At 41.0% G+C, this 19,941-nt stretch overlaps 1 protein-coding gene across 3 annotated transcripts in view; it reads left to right on the top strand.

Annotated features, from left to right (window-relative positions):
- Positions 1 to 19,941, top strand: part of mcf2la (mcf.2 cell line derived transforming sequence-like a) — a 44,091-nt gene that overhangs the window by 5,685 nt on the left and 18,465 nt on the right. For 2 of the 3 annotated variants that reach the window (XM_062445547.1, XM_062445549.1), the window contains exons 2-4: positions 14,693 to 14,776; positions 16,314 to 16,428; positions 18,843 to 18,933. In XM_062445547.1, the coding sequence (XP_062301531.1) occupies positions 14,693 to 14,776; positions 16,314 to 16,428; positions 18,843 to 18,933 (290 nt within the window). Of the gene's footprint in view, positions 1 to 2,679; positions 2,877 to 14,692; positions 14,777 to 16,313; positions 16,429 to 18,842; positions 18,934 to 19,941 lie in introns of those variants that run through there. The other variant, XM_062445548.1, reaches the window with a different exon arrangement.

The raw sequence follows: 19,941 nt of genomic DNA, 5'->3' as shown, positions 1-19,941 counted from the left end.
CTTTTCCTGACTCAAATGTACATTTTCAGGGCAAAACTATGAATTGCATCCAGTTGGTGAAACTGGGTGCTGTAGTAGTGCTGCAGGACAAACCACACGAAACAGGAAATGAACCATTATAAACCCTCTGCCTTTTCCTGTCCCACAGCAAATGCGCTCTATCATCTAAATCTGACATTAGTCAAATACATACACACACCCACAAACACCCACACACCCACACACAGCTCTTGGCATGTACAATCACTGTAACTGTTTTTTGTTCAAATCTTTTCAAATCCTGTAAGCTCAAACTCTTAATATATTGATAATCTTATCTCAGGCTAGACTGAGAGATTCATCTTTAGTTTTGCCTTAATCTCATTCTTAATCTGACACATGCATCGTTTTTCATCTCCTCGAGCCTAATCTCAGTCCGTATGTAATTTGTACCAGCAGTAACCTAAGAAAATACATCACATCCATAAATCAGACTGAAGGATTGGAGAGTGTATGAAGTGGCAGAGTTCCGATGTTCTTTTTCTAGATAGAAATGTGAAACTTTTAAAAGTATTTTTCCATTAATGAGAAATGTAGACCCCCGATTGCTGCTTTTATTGGTAGATACAGTTGAGATTTAGCACGTGTCCTATTTTCACAGTGACTGGATGGACTGGTGGACCGATCATCATGCTAGTAGACAGTTGTTGACATGCGCTTAAATTCAATTCTTTCCAGTTAAACTATTGTGCAAGCCAGTAAATTGACTCTGTTGTGTACTTTAGACCACACTGTGACAGATTGAGTTTCGCTGCGTGTCTATCTGCGTGCATGCGTGCGTGTGTGTGTGTGCAGCAGTTAGCGTGGATTATCTCCTTTGTGCTGGTCAGCAGCTGACCGCTCCCGCCTCCTTCTTAGATGTCTAACTAAAGTCAAATCAAGGCACAGAAATATGATCTCCCTGTGTCAAATTGTTGCAGTGCCCCTTTAATTTAGGGAAACAGAAAAATCTGCTTGTGGCACTTTAAAATTTGAGTTTATTTTGAGTGAAGTAGTAGCTCTTAAGCATATCAATGAGACTAAATATTATTCTTATACCACCTGCTTGTGCTTCAGACTCCACTAAGAGCAGCGGCCACAACCCTGTGTGCTTGAAATGTCAACGCTTATAAAGCAGCTGTTAATTGAGAAATGTTAGTTTACATCGTAGCGACAAACTTTTGTTCAGGATGAGGAGATGCAGCGTCTTAGTGTCACTGTTCATGGGGTTTTAAAACAGAGTTGAAGGCGTCATAAATCCCACAGATGGCTCGGTTTGTTTAGACTGAAGACAAGAGTGAAGAATGTTACTAAAAAAGGACTTTTGGTTCTGATACGATGATCCCTCTTTAACATTTCATCTCTTCTTTATTCCTCTGGCGCGTTTTAGTCTTTTCAGTTAACAGCCTTTTTTTTTATTGTGAGGAATTTTCAAGTGATGCTGTTTTTAGGGAGTGATGGGTATGCGTTGTAGGTCGGCGGGACTGATGAGAGGAGTTACTGTATCTCTTGTTCATGTGGGAGAAAGCGAGCGGGACGTTGAATAAACAGAAACAACAGAATCACAGTTTGAAAATGTGTGTTTTTCCTCAGCAGGGCGGCTTCTTATGAATTGAGCTCCCGAGGGTCTATTCACATTTTCACTAGCCCAACTTCTCATTGCTTCTGTGAGCGGCACACTGAGTCCCCCTGCTGTCTTCACTGACATTGTTTGTGTGTGTGTGTGTCTGTATTGAGTCTGTGAGGGAGTGTGAGAAAGGCAAAAGAAAACAGAAAGAGGCCTCCGCTCCCTCTGGCACAAACATTCTGGTACTTGGATTGTGTACAGATATAACTCGCTGGATTATATTTGCACATTAAATGAATCTGCAGCACACACAGTAAGAACTATATTTACTTTGCACTAGCCTAAACAGAAGTCTAATTGTTTGGTTTATTCTGCTGGTTTGTTGTGTTCAGAGGTTGTTTGGAAAGTGGGATATCAGACACTTTGCATTCATGAGCTCATTTACCAAAGATACCAAGATATTCCAGTTTTTATCTTCCATTACAGGATCAGAATTGAAATATCACATACATATTGCATTACTAACAGAAACCCATCATGTAGATAACTTTTAAATATAAAACGTGCAGATGTGTTTGCATATTCTGACTGTAACTGTGTCTTTCATCATGTTTTCTGAGAGAGAGAGATAAGAGACTTTCAAAAACCGATTAGTATCAGCCTTTGGTCTCAGCTAATCTAGATCATTCACACTCCCTCAAAAACAAAACAAAGAAATGTATTAATGCAGTGCTCTCTCAGCTTAAGGCTATGAACCACACTGGAGATGTATCCATCAGAATGCTGATAACTAAACAATAAGCACTATTATAAAAATGTGCAATCTCAGTCTTGAATTTCACTTTTTTGTTTATTGTTCAGGATTTTTAAAGACTCCTATATTCTGCCATGCTCTGTCTGTGAAAACATTGGGTAATGTGAGACTGCACTGGGAGGGTGGATCATCTGAAGCCCCGCCTTGTTGCCTGGCACAAATGAGGAGGGGGGAGGTGTGTGAGTGTGAGTGAGTGTGAGTGAATGTGTGTGTGAGAGCTCTGCGCTGTGCAGTGACAGCTCAGTGAGCAGCTGAAGTCCTCGGCTGTGGCGGGATGGACTGCCTGAACTTCCACCGCGATGCTCTCTGACAACATGTGTCTGTGTGTGAATGTGTTTTAACTGTGTGTGTGTGTGCGTGCGTGTGCATGTGTATGAGGGGGGTATACATGTACCGGCAAAGCAATGGCTCTAAACCGAGTGTCTCAACTCTGCCACGATATCACCAGGCTGTGGCTGCAACTGAAGATGATGACAGGTAGAGTGTGTGTGTGTGTGTGTGTGTGTGTGTGTCTGTGTGTGTGTGTGTGTGTGTGTGTGTGTATTTGAGAGGCAAATGAGAGGTAGAACAACATAATTTGATACTAGAGTGTGTGTGAGTGTCTTTTTTTGTGTGTGAATAAGCTTTATAGAGAGAGATAGGATCATGAGAAATCTGCAGGTGTGTGTGTGTGTGTGCGTGTGTGCATACAGCGTCAGACGGACTAAAACAAACTGTATTCTGCAGTTTTTTTAGGTTGTGTGTTTGTCTTTCATGCACTCTTGTTAGTTATTATCATGTGCAACACCAGACTGCATCACAGGTTGACCAGGTGGTAAAGCAGAGCTAAGGTGTGTACACATACTTACCTGTTATTCTACTTAGAGCTTCATCAGTAGTCAGTCTACAGAGTGCTCAGAAATAAAAGGGTTTATCTTCAGCCTCGTGAAATTACACGACAAACTCTTAATTAGATATAGATCTTTTTTGTTATGGCTTTGAAAGAAGATAAGTTGGATTTGAGACACAAACAGTTCCCATTCAATACTCCATTCACTCTTTTACTGAGGTTATCACAGTATTAGTCAACTGTGATAACTTCAACCACTCAGTAATGTCTGGTTTTAGACATTTTTGAAATGTAATGAAAACATAAATCGGAATAAATGTTATCTGCTAAAATCACAGTCACAACGTTGGGTAAAAATATTAGAGATGAAGTATTCTTGCACAAAGTTATAAGCTAACTAAGAGTATAAGTATGACGTCTTTTCACATATTTGTGCAAAAAACGACTCTATGTCTGTCTAAGCTGGGCCTTGCTGGAGTTGCTGGGCAAGAAAGGCAAAAACAACCAAATGGACTGTAATAGATGAAGTCAGGGATCTATTTTTCAACTGTAAAATATCCCAGTTCACCTCAAAAATATATAATTTAAGGAATCTGTAAAAAAAAAAAAAAGTTTTACATTTAATAAGAGGATGTTATAGTCTGGCCAGCAGTGATGACAATATGTTGGATAAAGAGGAGGAAAAACAAACTGCTGTTCTCTCTTGTAAAAAGCACGTGGATGTTAATAGAAGTTTATTAATGGGTGTAAAGCACTTTATGAATAAACTAAATGAATGGACATGACAGAACTTCATTATCCACATTGATTTTGTCTCAATGTCCAAAGATGCTTTTCCTCCTGAAGGCATTTCCATCCATCAGACGGTTACATAAAGCAATCTCAAGTGGACAGTGTGTTTCATCCTGAGGCACTGTCCGTGTGTTGTTAAATGGATGTGTGTGCGCGTGTGTGTTAACATGATGTGTGTCCGGTCTTCAGTACAGTACACAGAAGAGCACGCTGACAGCATGTTAATCACATTCGTCCCATTAACACAGTGTGTCAGTTGGGAGCAACGTTTGGACAAAACCCTTTTGAGAGTTTGAATGTCAACATCTCCTCCCCCTCATTTTTTTCCCCTCAGTAGTGTGTGTGTGTGTGGCTGTCCATCTCCATCATTTTAGTGGGTTTTGGTACTTCTTTGTTTGATAAGAGAAAAACTGTGAACCATGGCGTTGATAATAATCCGTGGAGATTTTCTCATGCTTGTCTTGGCCCTGTGTGGGCTTTTTCAAGTGTGTGTACAGTGTGTATTGGTTTGTGTTGCTGTGCAAAGACAGTGAGTGTGTTTGCTCTTCTGACAGATAGACTGAGGTGATTTCATGAGCCTATACACCTTTCTTTGTTGCTTTTTGCCTAATCAAGATTAGAAGCTGACAAGTCTCAGCTAAGCCCCCATAATACAATGTGGGATGTGGATCCGTGTGTGTGTGTGTGTGTTAGAAGAATAAGAAGCATTGATCTTGCTGGAACATTACCTGTTTGTATTGGATTTAAAAGCAGCAGTGCTGTTGTCGTGTACTTTTCAGGCAATTTATTTTGTCCTCAAGAGGCCTATTCACACACACACACACACACACACACACACACACACACACACACACACACACACACACACACACACACACACACACACACACACACACACACACACACACACACACACACACACACACACACACACACACACACACAAAGCCTCAGCAGCAGCAAATAGTTTGTTACAGAGGGATACTGTATCAACCTAACATGGGACTGTAAGCAAGAGAACATAATCAATAAAGTCAATACAGGGCTAAATTGGATTAAATGGATGGGATGAATCTTTAATGATCCCTCAGGGGGGATAGAATAATGGAAACAAAGTACAACAAATTAAACATACTGAGGAGCAACATATTAATCACGCTAATACACAGTTCTGTTTAACTACAGGAACTCTCTAGGGAGGGTGGATCCAAGCCCAAATCCATTTCATGACATACTGTCACATTTACCTCAATAATTGTAACTTAAACTACTGTATTAAACCTTGTATTTGACCTTGTTATAATCGAACAGCATTCACCATTAGTGAGATGGCTGTTAGTGTCATCAATAGGTAGTGATTTAGTTGTGTACTTGTAGGATTAACAAAGAAAAATCAAAATTCAAGCCCAGGCTGAGATAACCCTGATGACGTCATTTGGTGGCTATTGTTTTTTAGATTCCCCCATTATATGTAAACCGAACATGCACTGTTTATAATGGTCAACAATTAACAGATCTACATCATACATTGTGCAACTGTTAAAAAAGAACCTAAAACACCTTTTAAATTGAAATAGATAATTTTCAAAGAAACTAAAATAACTCCAAAAAAGGTGAATTCTGTAACCTGGTGCAGTTTACAACAATTCAGACCTTGTTTTTCCATCTTGGCCTACATGGATAAGCTTTGAAGAGAGGGGGATCACTTACTGTTGAGGATCACTGACCTTTTGATTATGACCTACTCGGCTTCACCACAGTTACAAAATCACAAGGCGACTCTTTCAACTGATTCGGATCAAATTTCGGTTCTAGCCCAGATCAGAGTGCCTGGAGAAATCCTCTTTGAAGCGCTACAGTGTCCCCCCCCTCCTCTGCGGGTATCAGAATAGAGGTGGTTTTGTCTAAATGCTGTGGCGTATATCCACTTTAAAGACGTCAATAACCACATGCACGTTATTCTAAATCTGCATGGAGCTTGAAATATAATGTACATTGCATTAATTCCTTTCTACTGTATCTATTATCTCCAAAAAACTCATTATCATTGACCTTTAAGACTGCTATAAGAAATAAGTCTTGTCTCCAGGCCATGATGTCACTGTGTAAAAGAGTAGTGTCAGTTTTTTTCCTTCAGCTGCATATTGCTTTTAGGGCAAGTAAAAACACATTGGCTTGGTCTTTCTTAGTTTTCATGTTCATCTTTGTTCTGAGGAGTGTAATTACTAGTATCTATGGCCAGAGGCAGCTAAAAAAAGGACTGCTGTTATATCCGCTGGTTTTACTCCCAGCTGAGCTTTTACCGCATGTTTTTGTCTCTCTTTAATAGTGCAGAGGGAAGAGGGGAGGATGACCTGGATTTAAAGCCACAATATTGCAAGTACATGCTTTGTAGTTTAGCGAGTCGCACCGCAGACCTCCCGTCAGCTCACGGTGTGTTTTTAGGTGTTTCCTGATGCAAATTCCCGTGAGATTACAGGTCTGTGGCATGCACTTGCAGCAGGCAGAGGTTCGGTGCAACGTTTACATTGAGAAAGGTGACTCGCATCAAACTCATTGACCTTCTTGGTGCAGAAAGATCACACCAACTACCAGGAAAATCTGATTGATGCTGGCCTGTGGATTCAAGCAATTTAAATAGAGTTATACACATGTATACATGGTCAACTGTGGCCACATTTTAAAGATAAAGCAACATTTAGCATTAGTTTTAAGCTCTTTATTTTTATTTAGAGACAATGCAAACATTATCAAGCTCAATTGATGTTGACAGTCTTGTTGCACATAAAACATGTGTGATAAATGACAAAAGAAAGATGTGCTGAAAGAATAAAGATGGTTCAACATGAGCTGCCTGATAATGGCTGAATTTACATATTGCACAGTGTTGCAACAACAGCATTGCCACTGGGTGGTACATTGAAATATTATAATGCCAACACTATTTTGATAATGAGGGCCGACTTTTCTTTTTCATCCCAGATTATGGAAACTCACTGGAAACCCAGCCTCTGTGTGTGTGTGTGTCTATATTTGTGTGTGTGTGCGTGTGTGTTGTGACGGCAGCGCAGACTGCAGACAGAGAGAGGGACAGTTGTGTGTTGTTTGCTGAGATGATGATGCCACCATCTATTCAGTGGATCACGGCCGAGTGCCAAGTCAAGCCTGAAGCCGTTGTTCTGTATTTCTAACCGTTGCTGAATGAGATCATTTTTAAATCAGAGTCTTGGTCTTACCAAGATATACGTGCATGGTGGAACCACACTGCAGCATCAAAATAATAGAAATCAACCAAAAAAAAAATATATATATATATATAGAGAGATTTTGAAAAAGGCTGCATGACACACAAATCTGCTGGCAATTTCAAATGATAAAGGGTATTTTAAGTGAAAGCATATGTAAGACACATTAGGTTCCTTGTTATTGTAAGGGACAGACATCCAACTGGGATCATTTCTAGTAAAAGTAGGGTAAGTTAAGGTGAAATAAACATGGGCTCTCCTCAGTGACCTCTGGGTGTCCGCTGACTACCCCCTGATAGCCGCAGCTTTCACGACACAAAGAGGTAACCCAAACATTCATGTGACCATAAGTAATATTTTAATGTTTGTCTGGCTGCTGTTTTTCCTGATCCACACTAATTCAAGCTTTGGGTTTGGGGATGGGCACCACACACACACACACACACACACACACACACACACACACACACACACACACACACACACACACACACACACACACGCACGCGCAAATACCAGACCACTGTTGGCCCTGTGACCCAGTTGTTGTTTGGCATGGTGTGTGTGTGCCTGCCAGCCCCTGTCCTGTGTGTGTGTGTGTGTGTGTGTGTGTGTGTGTGTGTGTGTGTGTGTGTGTGTGTGTGTGTGTGTGTGTGTGTGTGTGTGTGTGTGTGTGTGTGTGTGTGTGTGTGTGTGTGTGTGTGTGTGTGTGTGTGTGTGTGTGTGTGTGTGTGTGTGTGTGTGTGTGTGTGTTAGATGCTCCACAGCAGTGACAGATGGAGCTCTGGTAAACCCTGAGTCTAATGCCAGATAATAGAAGCTTGGATTCCCTCACACATAAGTGCGCAGACACACACACAGCTGCAGAACGGCTGGAAAATCCTTGCTTCTCTACATGCAAACGTGCACAGACGTTGTGGCATTTGATGCCAGCACAGCAACGTTTAACTCCCTTGCTGCACCCTCTACCGCACACACACACACACACACACACACACACACACACACACACACACACACACACACACACACACACACACACAGACACACACACAGACACACACACACACACACACACACACACACACACACACACACACACACACACACACCTCATTTCTTAGACCTAGTGCCTTCAAGTCTACATTCCAAGCCAGTCCTTTCCATTTGGTGCATACCAGAGCAGCAGATGAAGAGCTGAAGGTCTCAGTGAAGCTTGAGTACTGGGCATCTGTCGTAGTGACACATTGCCTCTATGTGACATTTTAATGACATGTCATTAGTCAAGACAAATATCTATAATAAACTAATATCATCACAGCCTGGTTGGGATACTCTACTTGGACTGAGAGGATACATATTATACAAGCATGATTCAAGTTCATAAAATGAGTCTTCACATACATGTCAATAATTATCATTTTATCTCTGGAACACCTGACCTTATTGCCTCTAGCATCCAAAACATGTGTTTAAATTCATTTAATAACGTTGAATATGTGAAATGTGCACATTTTGAATGAAGTTGAATTCACCAAAAATTGATCCTGTTTTTGATGCTGTGACTATGGGCAGGTAAAATATGTAATACTTTTAAAGCCATACTAAAATCAATATGATTTAAATGATTAAAATTATGATCTATTTTCACTTTCGGTGCTCTAAACTACAGCTTAAAAGATAATTGTGGATCCTGATGAGAGCTGTTTATCTCCTCTGCTTCATTGTGTTTATATGTCTGTTTCTGTCTGCTGAGGTCATTTCTGTGTGTCTGTGCACCTCTGTGTCCGACTATGTCATTCTTGTTTTTGTTTGCCTAGTCCTCAGCGAGGGGTCCTGTGTGTGTGTACACGTGTTTGTGTGTGTGCGTTGTGGCGAACATCAGAAAAGCTCTCCAGCAGCTTTGAACTTTGAACCAGCCACCAGCCCTGGCAGCCATTAACACACAGCTGGCTGCCGTCTTTGAACTGACAATGTGCGTTTAGCGAGAGAACCTGTAAGAACACGACTGCGGTACAAAGGAGGAGGAGGAGGAGGAGGAGGAAGAGGAAGAGGAGGAGGTGTGTGTGTCTGTCTGAGACAGTAATAGACAACGTTAACTGGGTTTCCATCATGCTTTCAGTATGCGTAATGAACTGTAACTTTATGACACTTAAGTGGGCTGTTGCCTCTTCTTCACCTCCACGAGCATTGATTTTACAAATTGAGTTTTTACAAATTACAATGTAAAGAAGTCTAAGTGGTAATTGAATCCACACACACATACGCACTCAAACACACTGCACAGTGTAACTCTGTAGGGTTGAGATGCTGCAATAGATGAGCAACCTGTGAGGACTGTGCTGATATTTGTACAGGGTTCAGATAAACTTTTAAATACACTTTTGTAGTAAAGAAGGACTGAATTTTGTCCCCATCACTTACATTGAAAGTACATTAGGAAGGGATCTTTTAATAGCCAATATGAACAGGAATTACAGGAATGATTATAGAAAATTAGACCAGTTTCAGTGTTTAAAAAAAAAGGCTTGAAGACTTGTTCATGTACTCTTAATAGAAAATTAAGTAGATGATAACAATAGCTCTTTGTTTGAGAGATCTTAGTGTGAGAGCGAGATGACTGCCTCAGATTAAAAAGAATCAGAAGATGAGGAAGGGGATGTACTTTTTTTGAAAAAGTTAGTTTATTTCAACCGGTTTCGTCTTTGCTGAACTTTGGCTATAGTATCGGATGGTTATGAGGTTCATTGCTGACGTCTGAGAACATGCTGACAGCATCATGACAAGTCATATGATCGGACATGTTGTGAACAAGCCAAAGGAAATTTTGTGTATGCACAAATATGGCAAGTATGGTGGATCAAAGTTTAACCAGGATGTTGATTTAACTTCCACCAGATATTTACAGCGTGACTAGAAAAGGAAATAGAATCAATGAATTATTAATTCCTGGTAAATTATCTAAATGTATCATTAACCAACTTTTAAAACGATTGCCGCATTAAAATTAGGAAGAAAGAAATGGAAATATACTGTAAGTGTATATAAAAGCCTGATGGTGTGTATCCTACAGCTGTGAAGTGTTCCTACCACAGAGAAAGAACACATCCACACTTTGAGCTAGCACCAGGCCAACACATTAAATATGTAGGCATGTGTAAAGAAACCCTGTCCTCCATTTCATCCTACTGAGACAAGAGCACCTCTACGCTCTCTTTTTTTCCGACTGCCTCATTCGCCGCCTCCTCCTCCTCCTCCTCCTCCTCCTCCTCCTCCTCACTATCTTTTCACCTCTCTAAATCCAGGGCTTATTCTTTCTCACACATACACACACATGGGGGGTTCAGCTGGAGACCGTCAAGAGTGCGAATGGGCTCAGTTGCCATGCGTTGTGGTATTCCTCTCATACTGTACTTTAAATCCTCAAAATATGCATGTAAGTTATGAAATATCTGTTATGTTGGGACATAAGTGGGGACATCTTTGTCTTGTGAATAATAAAGTGAATTTAACTGTTGAATAGGGATCCAGAGAATCCTCTAGAACTGAACTTAACTTAATAAAATGAGCTCAACATTGCAATATTTAGTTTTAATGGGAAGATTTTTATGTTATGTAGGCTATCATTATAGCCCTCAGTTAAGCCCCTGAAAAAAAGAATGAATGAACTGGGTAAGGGGTGTCAGGGCTTGGGGGAAGGGTACAAGAGGGCGGTGGTGGGGGGGTGGGGAAGGGGCATTCTTTCTAGGCCCCCCATAATCACTATTTGTGCAGCATTGCCCCACTTCCAGTGTGTGTGTGTGTGTGTGTGTGTGTGTGTGTGTGTGTGTGTGTGTGTGTGTGTGTGTGTGTGTGTGTGTGTGTGTGTGTGTGTGTGTGTGTGTGTGTGTGTGTGTGTGTGTGTGTGTGTGTGTGTGTGTGTGTGTGTGTGTGTGTGTGTGTGTTGTTTGGTGGGTAAAGGGGTTCACTTGCAGCCTCGCCGCTATAGTTTAATTTCATTCATTCCACTGAGGACAAAGCAGGGAGTTTGAGTTTCAGCAGCAGTGAAAAGCAGTGCGACGCCTGAATGTCTGATACGTCTGCACCATTCAACCCCTATAGGTCTGCATGGTGTGTGCACTGTGCAGTTTGTGTCTAACTTTGCTATAAGATTATGATGAAATTGTTGTTTTTTCCTAATCTGTTTGTGCAGTGAAGCTCGCAGTGATTTGAATCACATTTGGCTTCTGTGTTGAGACACACAAGATGTCATGTGAGTTTCTATGTTTTGGAAATGTAAAAAGCAGTTTGTGTGTTAACTTTCTTCTTTCCACAAATATTTACAATAGTAGCAAGAGACAAGCATTCAAGTTTTTTCTGACATTCTGGGAGTGAGAAACACAACACAATTTGTCATGCATAACTTCAAAAAACACTTGCACTGATTGGCTGCAAACAAAACCATACAAATAGTTGTATTTTCCTACATCTGGGTACAAAAAGGATTGAATGCAGGTATCGTTTGACCGGTGAAATTTTGATACTAGTACTGGGTTATTTCAGTCGATAGCCCTATTGCTTACAACAGAAAACAAATGCAGGTAACTTAGAAATCATTGCATCCTTGAAGATGCTGCAGTGTTTCAAGTAGTAGTAGTTTCTATCTTCTAAAGCAGTTCATTTTAAGCATTATTAAAACTAATCTGACTTAAACACTGTCCAAGATTTAGTTTAGAAGATGTTTTATTATTTATTTTTTAGCTTGAAATGATCTATTAGGGACCCAAGTTTGCTAAGAATTGTTCATTTTTAAAGCATGATTGCCTATTTTGTTTGTCAGTACCAAGTTACAGCAGCTTTTGGTCATGACTGTTGGGTTTAAGTGTGAAGGTCAAACACACACACACACACACATACACACACACACACACACACACACACACACACACACACACACACACACACACACACACACACACACACACACACACACACACACACACACACACGCACACATACGTAGATACAGTAGAGTCAGAGGCATGTTTGGCTGTGCTCCAGAGTCTGAATCTTAGCCAGAGCTTACTGCCTGACACACTGAACTGACAGCTGGTCCAGCGAGCCTACAACACACTGAAATGCACACGCTGATATATGACAACACACTTGCTCACAAACAGTCGGCCCCTCAAATGTAAATTTAGCATGTGCATGAAGTGTTTGTTAAAACGTTTAAACTTCACTGGCTGTTTTAAGCTTTATCGATCCACTGCTTTACTTTTTCTTCCTTTTCTTCCCTTCTGGTTTGTGCTGTAGGAGCTAATTATAGCACAGTTGCAGTTTTTTGTTTAAATTACAGGCTGGTTGACTTTGCTGGAAGCTCTGTGGTCTGTTACAGACTATTACAGTGGACGTGCATTAGTGCCACATCAGCATTGGTTAGACCCTTAGACCCTTCCGTTACTCTTTTCTACAGTTTTTCCTACATTTCTACCTCAGTTTCTTCCCTTTATATCCCTCACTTTTTGCTTTCCTTCCCTACTTCCTTTCTTTCTCCTATTTTTTCCAACCTAATTCCTCTATTCCTGCTGCTATATGCTTGCTTTTGGTCTTGATATTCTGTGTAGAGCGTTCTTATGTGTGTATGTGTACAGTAGCTGGATGATTCCCGAGTCAATGCCCTCTCATCTTCACATAATCCCCTGATATCTGGAGCCTTGCCCAGTGACTTACTGGCATTATTACTCCCTGTGTGCATGTGCCAGGCAGTACTGTACCCATTTAGTGTAAAAGATTCCCGCCTCACCACAACTACATGTTCACCACATTGTAAAGCAACTTTTGAAACAGGCAGAGTGCATCCCAAACATCTTGTAAACAGCTGCCAACACTTTTCATGCTCACTACACATGAGACGTGCAACCTACACTATGTGGTATGAGTCACTGTCTAGCCAATGGTATGCTGACACACTGTATATAGTATTACTGAGGATCTAAGCTGTTAATCTGTCGGGTTTCTTCATCGTATGGAGCTGCTCCAGGAAAAAAAACATTTAACTCTGTTTGAGCACAAATATTTTTAAGATTAATGGAAGACATGACCAAGAAACATCAGAAAATGTAGTTTTCTTGCAGATCTATTGCTGTTATATTTACGATGGAGAGTGCTACTTACTGTATGTGACCACCCGCAATGCTTTAGTGTGGTTTCAGTGTATCGTGCTCAGGTCTCGCTACCGGACACTCAAACAATGTCAAGTTACTATGTGTATCTGTCTCTTTTGAGTGTTTTCATCCAGTGATCTGACGGTAGGATTCTGCTAAAACTAGAGGACCCCCGTCCCCCACTCTCTAAAATGTGAACAGTTTGTTTGGTTTGCACTTACATGATAATTAATGCCTCTCACTGCAAATCCCACCATACTGCTTGGAAACCTTTCCCTGCTTCCCCTCACACCAGCCTCAGTGCCAGCCTTTGTCTATACACACTTTTCACAGCAGTGCTCCATCACACACACTGAAATCAACTCAAAAAATCTCAGTTTTTATTCACAAATACGGACATGATTGCACACAATTAAGAGTCCTCTTCTTTGTGTTTGGCGTACACGGGTCACACATGGCGACTAAATGGGCTTGGGGGGGATGCTTTCCCTTTCCCTCTATCGCTATCATTCTCTGTCACTACATGTCTCTGAAGGCTAAATGAGATTACTGTAATCCAGCTTGACCAGCCAGAGGAGGAAATCCAAATGCAGTTTACTTCATCCCCTGTTAGTGGCTCTGCCTCGCTTTCTCCCCTCTCCTCCCTTTCTCTCCTCTTTTTTAAAATTTTCCATTTACTCTTTTTTTTCTGTTTCCTGCACTCCTTTGATTGGTTTCCAGCTGAAAAGCCTGTACATATATTTTAAAAAAAGACCCAGGAACTGATTAGTCCTGAAATGAATACAGTTTCAGTTTATGTTAAATAGTGTTTAACTGAGGCTAGAAAAAGGTTACCAAGGCAGAAATCATTAGATAGCTGGACACCAATAGGTAGCTAACAAGCTTATATTATATAAACAGGATTGGATTACATGTATCTGTAATAAAAAAAAGGTCAGCTGTTGGCTATAAAGACTAAAATGGGTCAGACTGGCTCTATATCAGATTGTGGTCAATGAGCTATGGGGCTCCGCACAGCCTGATTGTAACCGTTTCTTCTTCGTTTTTGTCATCTGATCCCATCTGACCATTTATAACAATCACCAGACCTCATCGGCCGACAGAATAAACAGCACATTGACTGTGTTTTTCACCACAGTTGTGACTGCTCAGCCCTGAGTTTAGAGGTGCAGTCAGTTGTCATTAATTGCAAAAAGTTGAGAACATCCAACTTGTTATGCTTTTGTGTGTGGAGACATTAGTATCTAATGAGTGTATCTGTATGTCTCTTTTTCTTTCCAGATGACATTCTGCAGAGGGAGGATGGCCCTCTGTGTGCAGCAGAAATTGGCTCTGAACTCCAGAAACAGTTTGCCATCCTGCCAGGTTGGTCTCATTTCTCTTTTTCTTTCTCTTCCTGTTGTTATTGCACAGAAGGACTCAGTAGAGTGCAATGGATGCCGACTCAAAAAAATCACAAATATAACAAAGAAAGTCGTCAGCACTCACTGATAATGATGCACAGCAGCAAACAAAGGACACATTTCAGGTCTAGGCTTCCCTCTGCGTTACCTGTAAATGCAACTGTAAATAAATTGCAGTTGACATTTTTACATAAGTGCAAGCTGACCCAACATTTTGAATCAGCTTAACAAATTCAATTGACCAAAACAATGTAACACTGTTAAGTAAAGTGGCGAAATTCACGATGAACTAGTGACCTCAGGTATATCCAAGTTTGTTTCCATTCTGCTGCATTTCCAAATAGGCAGCATAGATTAGATTAGTTTAGTAAAAATTCGGTTGTTGTAATAGAAAATAACACATTCAAACCATCTAAGGAGGATTTTACATAATAATAGGTAATGATAGAGAAAACTGGGGTTGTTGACATTGTGTAACAAACATAACACTTTGGAATTTTAGCTAATTTTGGTGGTTTTGTTTTACTTTGAATTTGGCTTTTATCTACTTATGTGTCTTAACCGCTGTTGGATGGCAGATATGTGAGCAGTTTGACAGCTCCTTTTTTTGTCTTTTTGTCATTCTTTCATGTCAAGTAACAAAAATCAGTAACCAAAATTGTAGCAGATATTAAAGGAGTGTCTCTGATGGGAGGTTTACATTAAATGCAGCACTGATTTATCATCCAGATTCCAGAAATAGCATCACTTCTACTTGGTTGATACTTAAAAGACATAAAAGTGGCAGTACTTGAAAGATTATTTTGCAATGAGGAATACTTGAAGAGTATGAAGCCAAAACTTAAACTCTGTGTGTATAAGATCTTTAAACTATAAAGCTGGCAGCAGATTCAGCCTGCATGAAGGCACAGAATACTTTAACAAGAAAAGAGAGAGCAGCTCTGTCTGCTCTGCAGGAAAAGTTTCACTTCTGTCAGTTACTGATGACAGGTTGACCCAGATAGGACACACACACACACACACACACACACACACACACACACACACACACACACACACACACACACACACACACACACACACACACACACACACACACACACACACACACACACACACACACACACACACACACAAGCACAAACAAACACTTGTGCAACATAAAACAAACTTTTGCACACTGATGCACACAGAAACACATGCACTCAGTGTTGGGTTACCATGACGATACTGCCTGCCCAATGACGGCATGTGAATAATTCATCACCGTGATGATCAGCTTTGCAATTTGAGCCACCAATGAAAGAGGAAGCCGTGTGTGTGTGTGTGTGTGTGGGTAAAACCCTTTTGATTTAGTACTTTTGTTAGGCTTTTTTTAATTATCTTTATGTCCTCTTGAGAAAAATGTATAGTCAGTAGTCATCTCTATAACTCCCAACACCCGCTTGACAATGCCTGGTTCTTTCTCTGATCCTTCCCCTACACCTCTGTGTCCCCAGGGGGCCGCGGAATAAATGGCAGCCCTGTCATCTTCTTCCCTGAATTCCCAACTTTTAACGAGCTGGAGGAGGACGAGATCCAAAATGTCCTGAGCTACCTCACGAGTGTCCCCAGGTTAGTTTCTCTCTCTCTTTCTCTCTCTCTTACTGTCTCACACACACACGCACACACACATGCGCACACACGCACACTGTCTTTCCATCAGTCACATTTGGTTTGACAACAAATCAACTGTGAAAGGAATCGGGCCAAATTAATTTGAGCTGTAATACCATTCAGAACCAACAGATGTCAGCACAATACTTAAAGGTGCTACGAGGATGAAGCCACAAAAGACATAAAGAAATAGAATTAGGAGAGAATGGAGTAAAATAGTGGAGAAAAAGGAGATTTGGGGAATTAAAAATAAAGGGTAAAATAGTGGTTTGCAGAAAGAAAAAACAGGCAATACTCCATTTAAAATCAGATGTTGTCAATGCAAGTGACATTTAATTGAATTTTTCACATGAATTTTTGCAAAACATACCCTGAAAGACAGATTTTAGATGTGGCTTGAGGAGGTTTAACATAATGTAATTAGTTTTGGCTAAATCATAACCTTTCTGTCTGTATTTCTCATCCTTTATTCTCTCCTCCCTCCCTTCCTCTATACCTCCTCCCTCTCATGCCCCCTCCCTTTCTTTCACCTTTCCTTTACTGCTGAGCGCTGCATTCCCATCACACACACAGACCCACACACACACACATATGCAAACACACACACACACTCTTAATCAGAGGAGGAGAAAGGATGGAGCTGTATGCATATGGGTATCTCTAGATATATGTGTGTGTGTTTGTGTGTGTGTGTGTGTGTGTGTGTGTCATGGCGGCCTTCCAGTGTATCAGGGTTTTTTTTCTTGCAGCTCATCACCTTTCATATCCCCCCCCTCTATGACTCCCCTCCCTTTCTCCTCACCAGCTATTTGCACCCTTCTGCCAATCGGCTGTGCTCTGAGCTCTGATTGGCTGTGGGGGAACAGCAAGATGCTGGGCTTGGTTTTAATTGGCTGATGGCAGGAAGCGGGTGGTGGAGGAGCAGAGGGAGAAGGAAAAGGAGGAGGGAGATGCTCTTTAAGGATGTGAACGGTCACCTCTCTCCTTCTGTGGGCTTCAAACAGATGATTGTGGATGCAGGAATTGAACACTGACAACACGGAATAAAGGGAAAAATAAGGAATACTGGATTATTGCTGGATGATAACAACAGAATATGAAGGATATTTGTTGCTTTTTTGACCCGGAATAGCAAAGATTTTCCCAGTTCAGCCGGCTTCATTCATGGGGTTTGATTATTTGTTCCCGTAAAGATGGATTGAAGATTTGCTGCCGCAGCGTTCACTGGGTAGTATAGTGTGTTTATGTTATTAGTATGTGTGTGCATGTGTGTGTGATGATGATTTGAAAATTGGCAAATAATGACTCCCAGATGGACAAGCTCAGCAGTATTCGTATGTTGGCCCCACAGCGTGTGTATGTGTGTGTATTGTGTTCTTGCTTTTTGCTTGTGTGATTAGATGTCAGAATGCAGCAGGACCTTTACTGGAAATGCTGCATTTACACACACACACACACACGCACACACACACACACACACACACACACACACACACACACACACACACACACACACACACACACACACACATTAGCGTAATGAGGCTGCTACATATGGCACTGCCTGTGGAATGAATGACAAGATTTTCATACACACACACACATACGTGCACACAAACACACACGTAAATGCAGTGCCAAGGTTGCCATGGTAATCACAAGGGTCTCTCATAATCATCTCTGATGACAAATGTTGACTACACACACACACACACACAGGCAGCTGGTACCAAGGTTTGAACCTTTCCCAGCGTTTCTTATTAATCCCAAAATAGTATTTCCCACACACAAAGGCCAACAAAGACTACTGAAGTCCTGCAAATGTTCATATCATTTTTACATAAGCTAGTATGTGTTATTAATGTCATCTAACCTGAAGACAGTTAATTGAAGCTTTTATATTTGGCTCTGCTCTGCTCTGCTGCAGCGGAAACAATGGGTTTTTAAATGTTTGTTAATCCAAATCAAATCCAAAGAAATGGACATCACAGGGCCTGTAACACTGCTCTAGGAACAAGTGATATGCAGTGCAGGAGTATCACAGTAATGAGTTATTAGTACCTGTGGAGAGAGATGAGATCTATTTAAAAATGTACCACTTACTCAGTGATTAGCATCATAGCTGATGGAAGACATAACTGTGACATGAAGACTTGCTGGGGACGCTCTGCAGCTCACTCAGTAGCCTCCGGGTGAAACTGGAGCCACTGCTATGCAGAGAAGACACTTCAGAATGCTCCATAAAGTTCCTTTATTGGAATAATGTGATGCCGCATACAGTAATTTGATTTTCTGCAGACCGTCGCTTAAACCTGGTTTGCAAACATACACACACATCGCTATAACAGAGTGTTTTTTTTTTCCCCCTGCAGTGTTGCAGCATCAGGAGTGGGTTTCATCCTGGTCATCGACAGACGACTGGACCGATGGGCCGCTGTCAGGGCTACCCTGCTCCGCATCGCAGTAAGACCCTGCGCGCGTGTGTGTGTGAGAGAGAGAGAGAGAGAGAGAGAGAGAGTATGAAGAGGAAAACAGTCCTTGGTGTGTGTACTGATCTGTTTGTATGCATCATTTGCTGATAAAGTACTTGTGATGACTATTACTACAGCTGTACTAATAGCTGTTTTGGTGTGTGTGCATTACACTACATGTGTTAATGCTAATGTTTAAACATGGATCTGTAGGTGCAGTTGTTGGTGTCAGCTGTGTGTGCGTATAATTTGGTTTAGTGTAATGGATGTTTTGGTCATTTGTCTGTATTTTTCTAGCTTGTTCATGTGTTTAAGTTGAGTTAGTTTTTATTCATTAGCTGTGTATAAAAGGACCATGTACTGGCAATTGGGCAACTGTGCATTTCTTTCTGCATATTGAAACGAGGCAAGAGGGGAGTTAAAAATAGCGTATTATGCTGGAGTGGGTGGTGGAGTCTCACAGTGTGTGAACATGGTGTGTGTATGTGTGTGTGCAATGAGATACCCTCCTGTTTGAGCAGAAAATAGAAAGTCTTAACTGTGTGAGCCGTTTGTTTCATTCTGTGAAATGTTTTTTCTTCTTTCCATCATCCTTGTATGTATGTGCATTAGCCTACTAGCCTACTTCTTGGACTAGTATATATCTTTCACTCCTCTCTAAAATGTTCAGTTGAAGAGGGAGTAGAAGAGTAAGAAGGAAGGATTAAGGATATAAAGGGAGGCAAAGCAGGGAAATGCTTAAAAAAAAGGAAAGAGGGGAAAGTAAAAAAAAAAAAGAAAAAGCCAAAGGAGGAGAGGAGAGAGAATCATAAATAGAAAATAAGACAACAAGGAGGCAGAGCAGAGAAGGAGTTGAGGATCTACATCAGAAAATGTAAGAATGAGTTACTTATGGCTGCCCTCAGAGGCCCTAAACATGAAAAAAGCTCTTTAAAAATGTGGCTAGCTGAGGTTTCAATAAACAAGCATTATCTTATCAGCTTCCTTTGTGATATAATTT

The sequence above is a fragment of the Scomber scombrus genome, chromosome 24 (genome assembly GCF_963691925.1).
Source record: "Scomber scombrus chromosome 24, fScoSco1.1, whole genome shotgun sequence".
In the NCBI taxonomy this organism is placed as follows: domain Eukaryota; kingdom Metazoa; phylum Chordata; class Actinopteri; order Scombriformes; family Scombridae; genus Scomber; species Scomber scombrus.
This window is presented reverse-complemented; position numbering and strand designations above follow the sequence as displayed.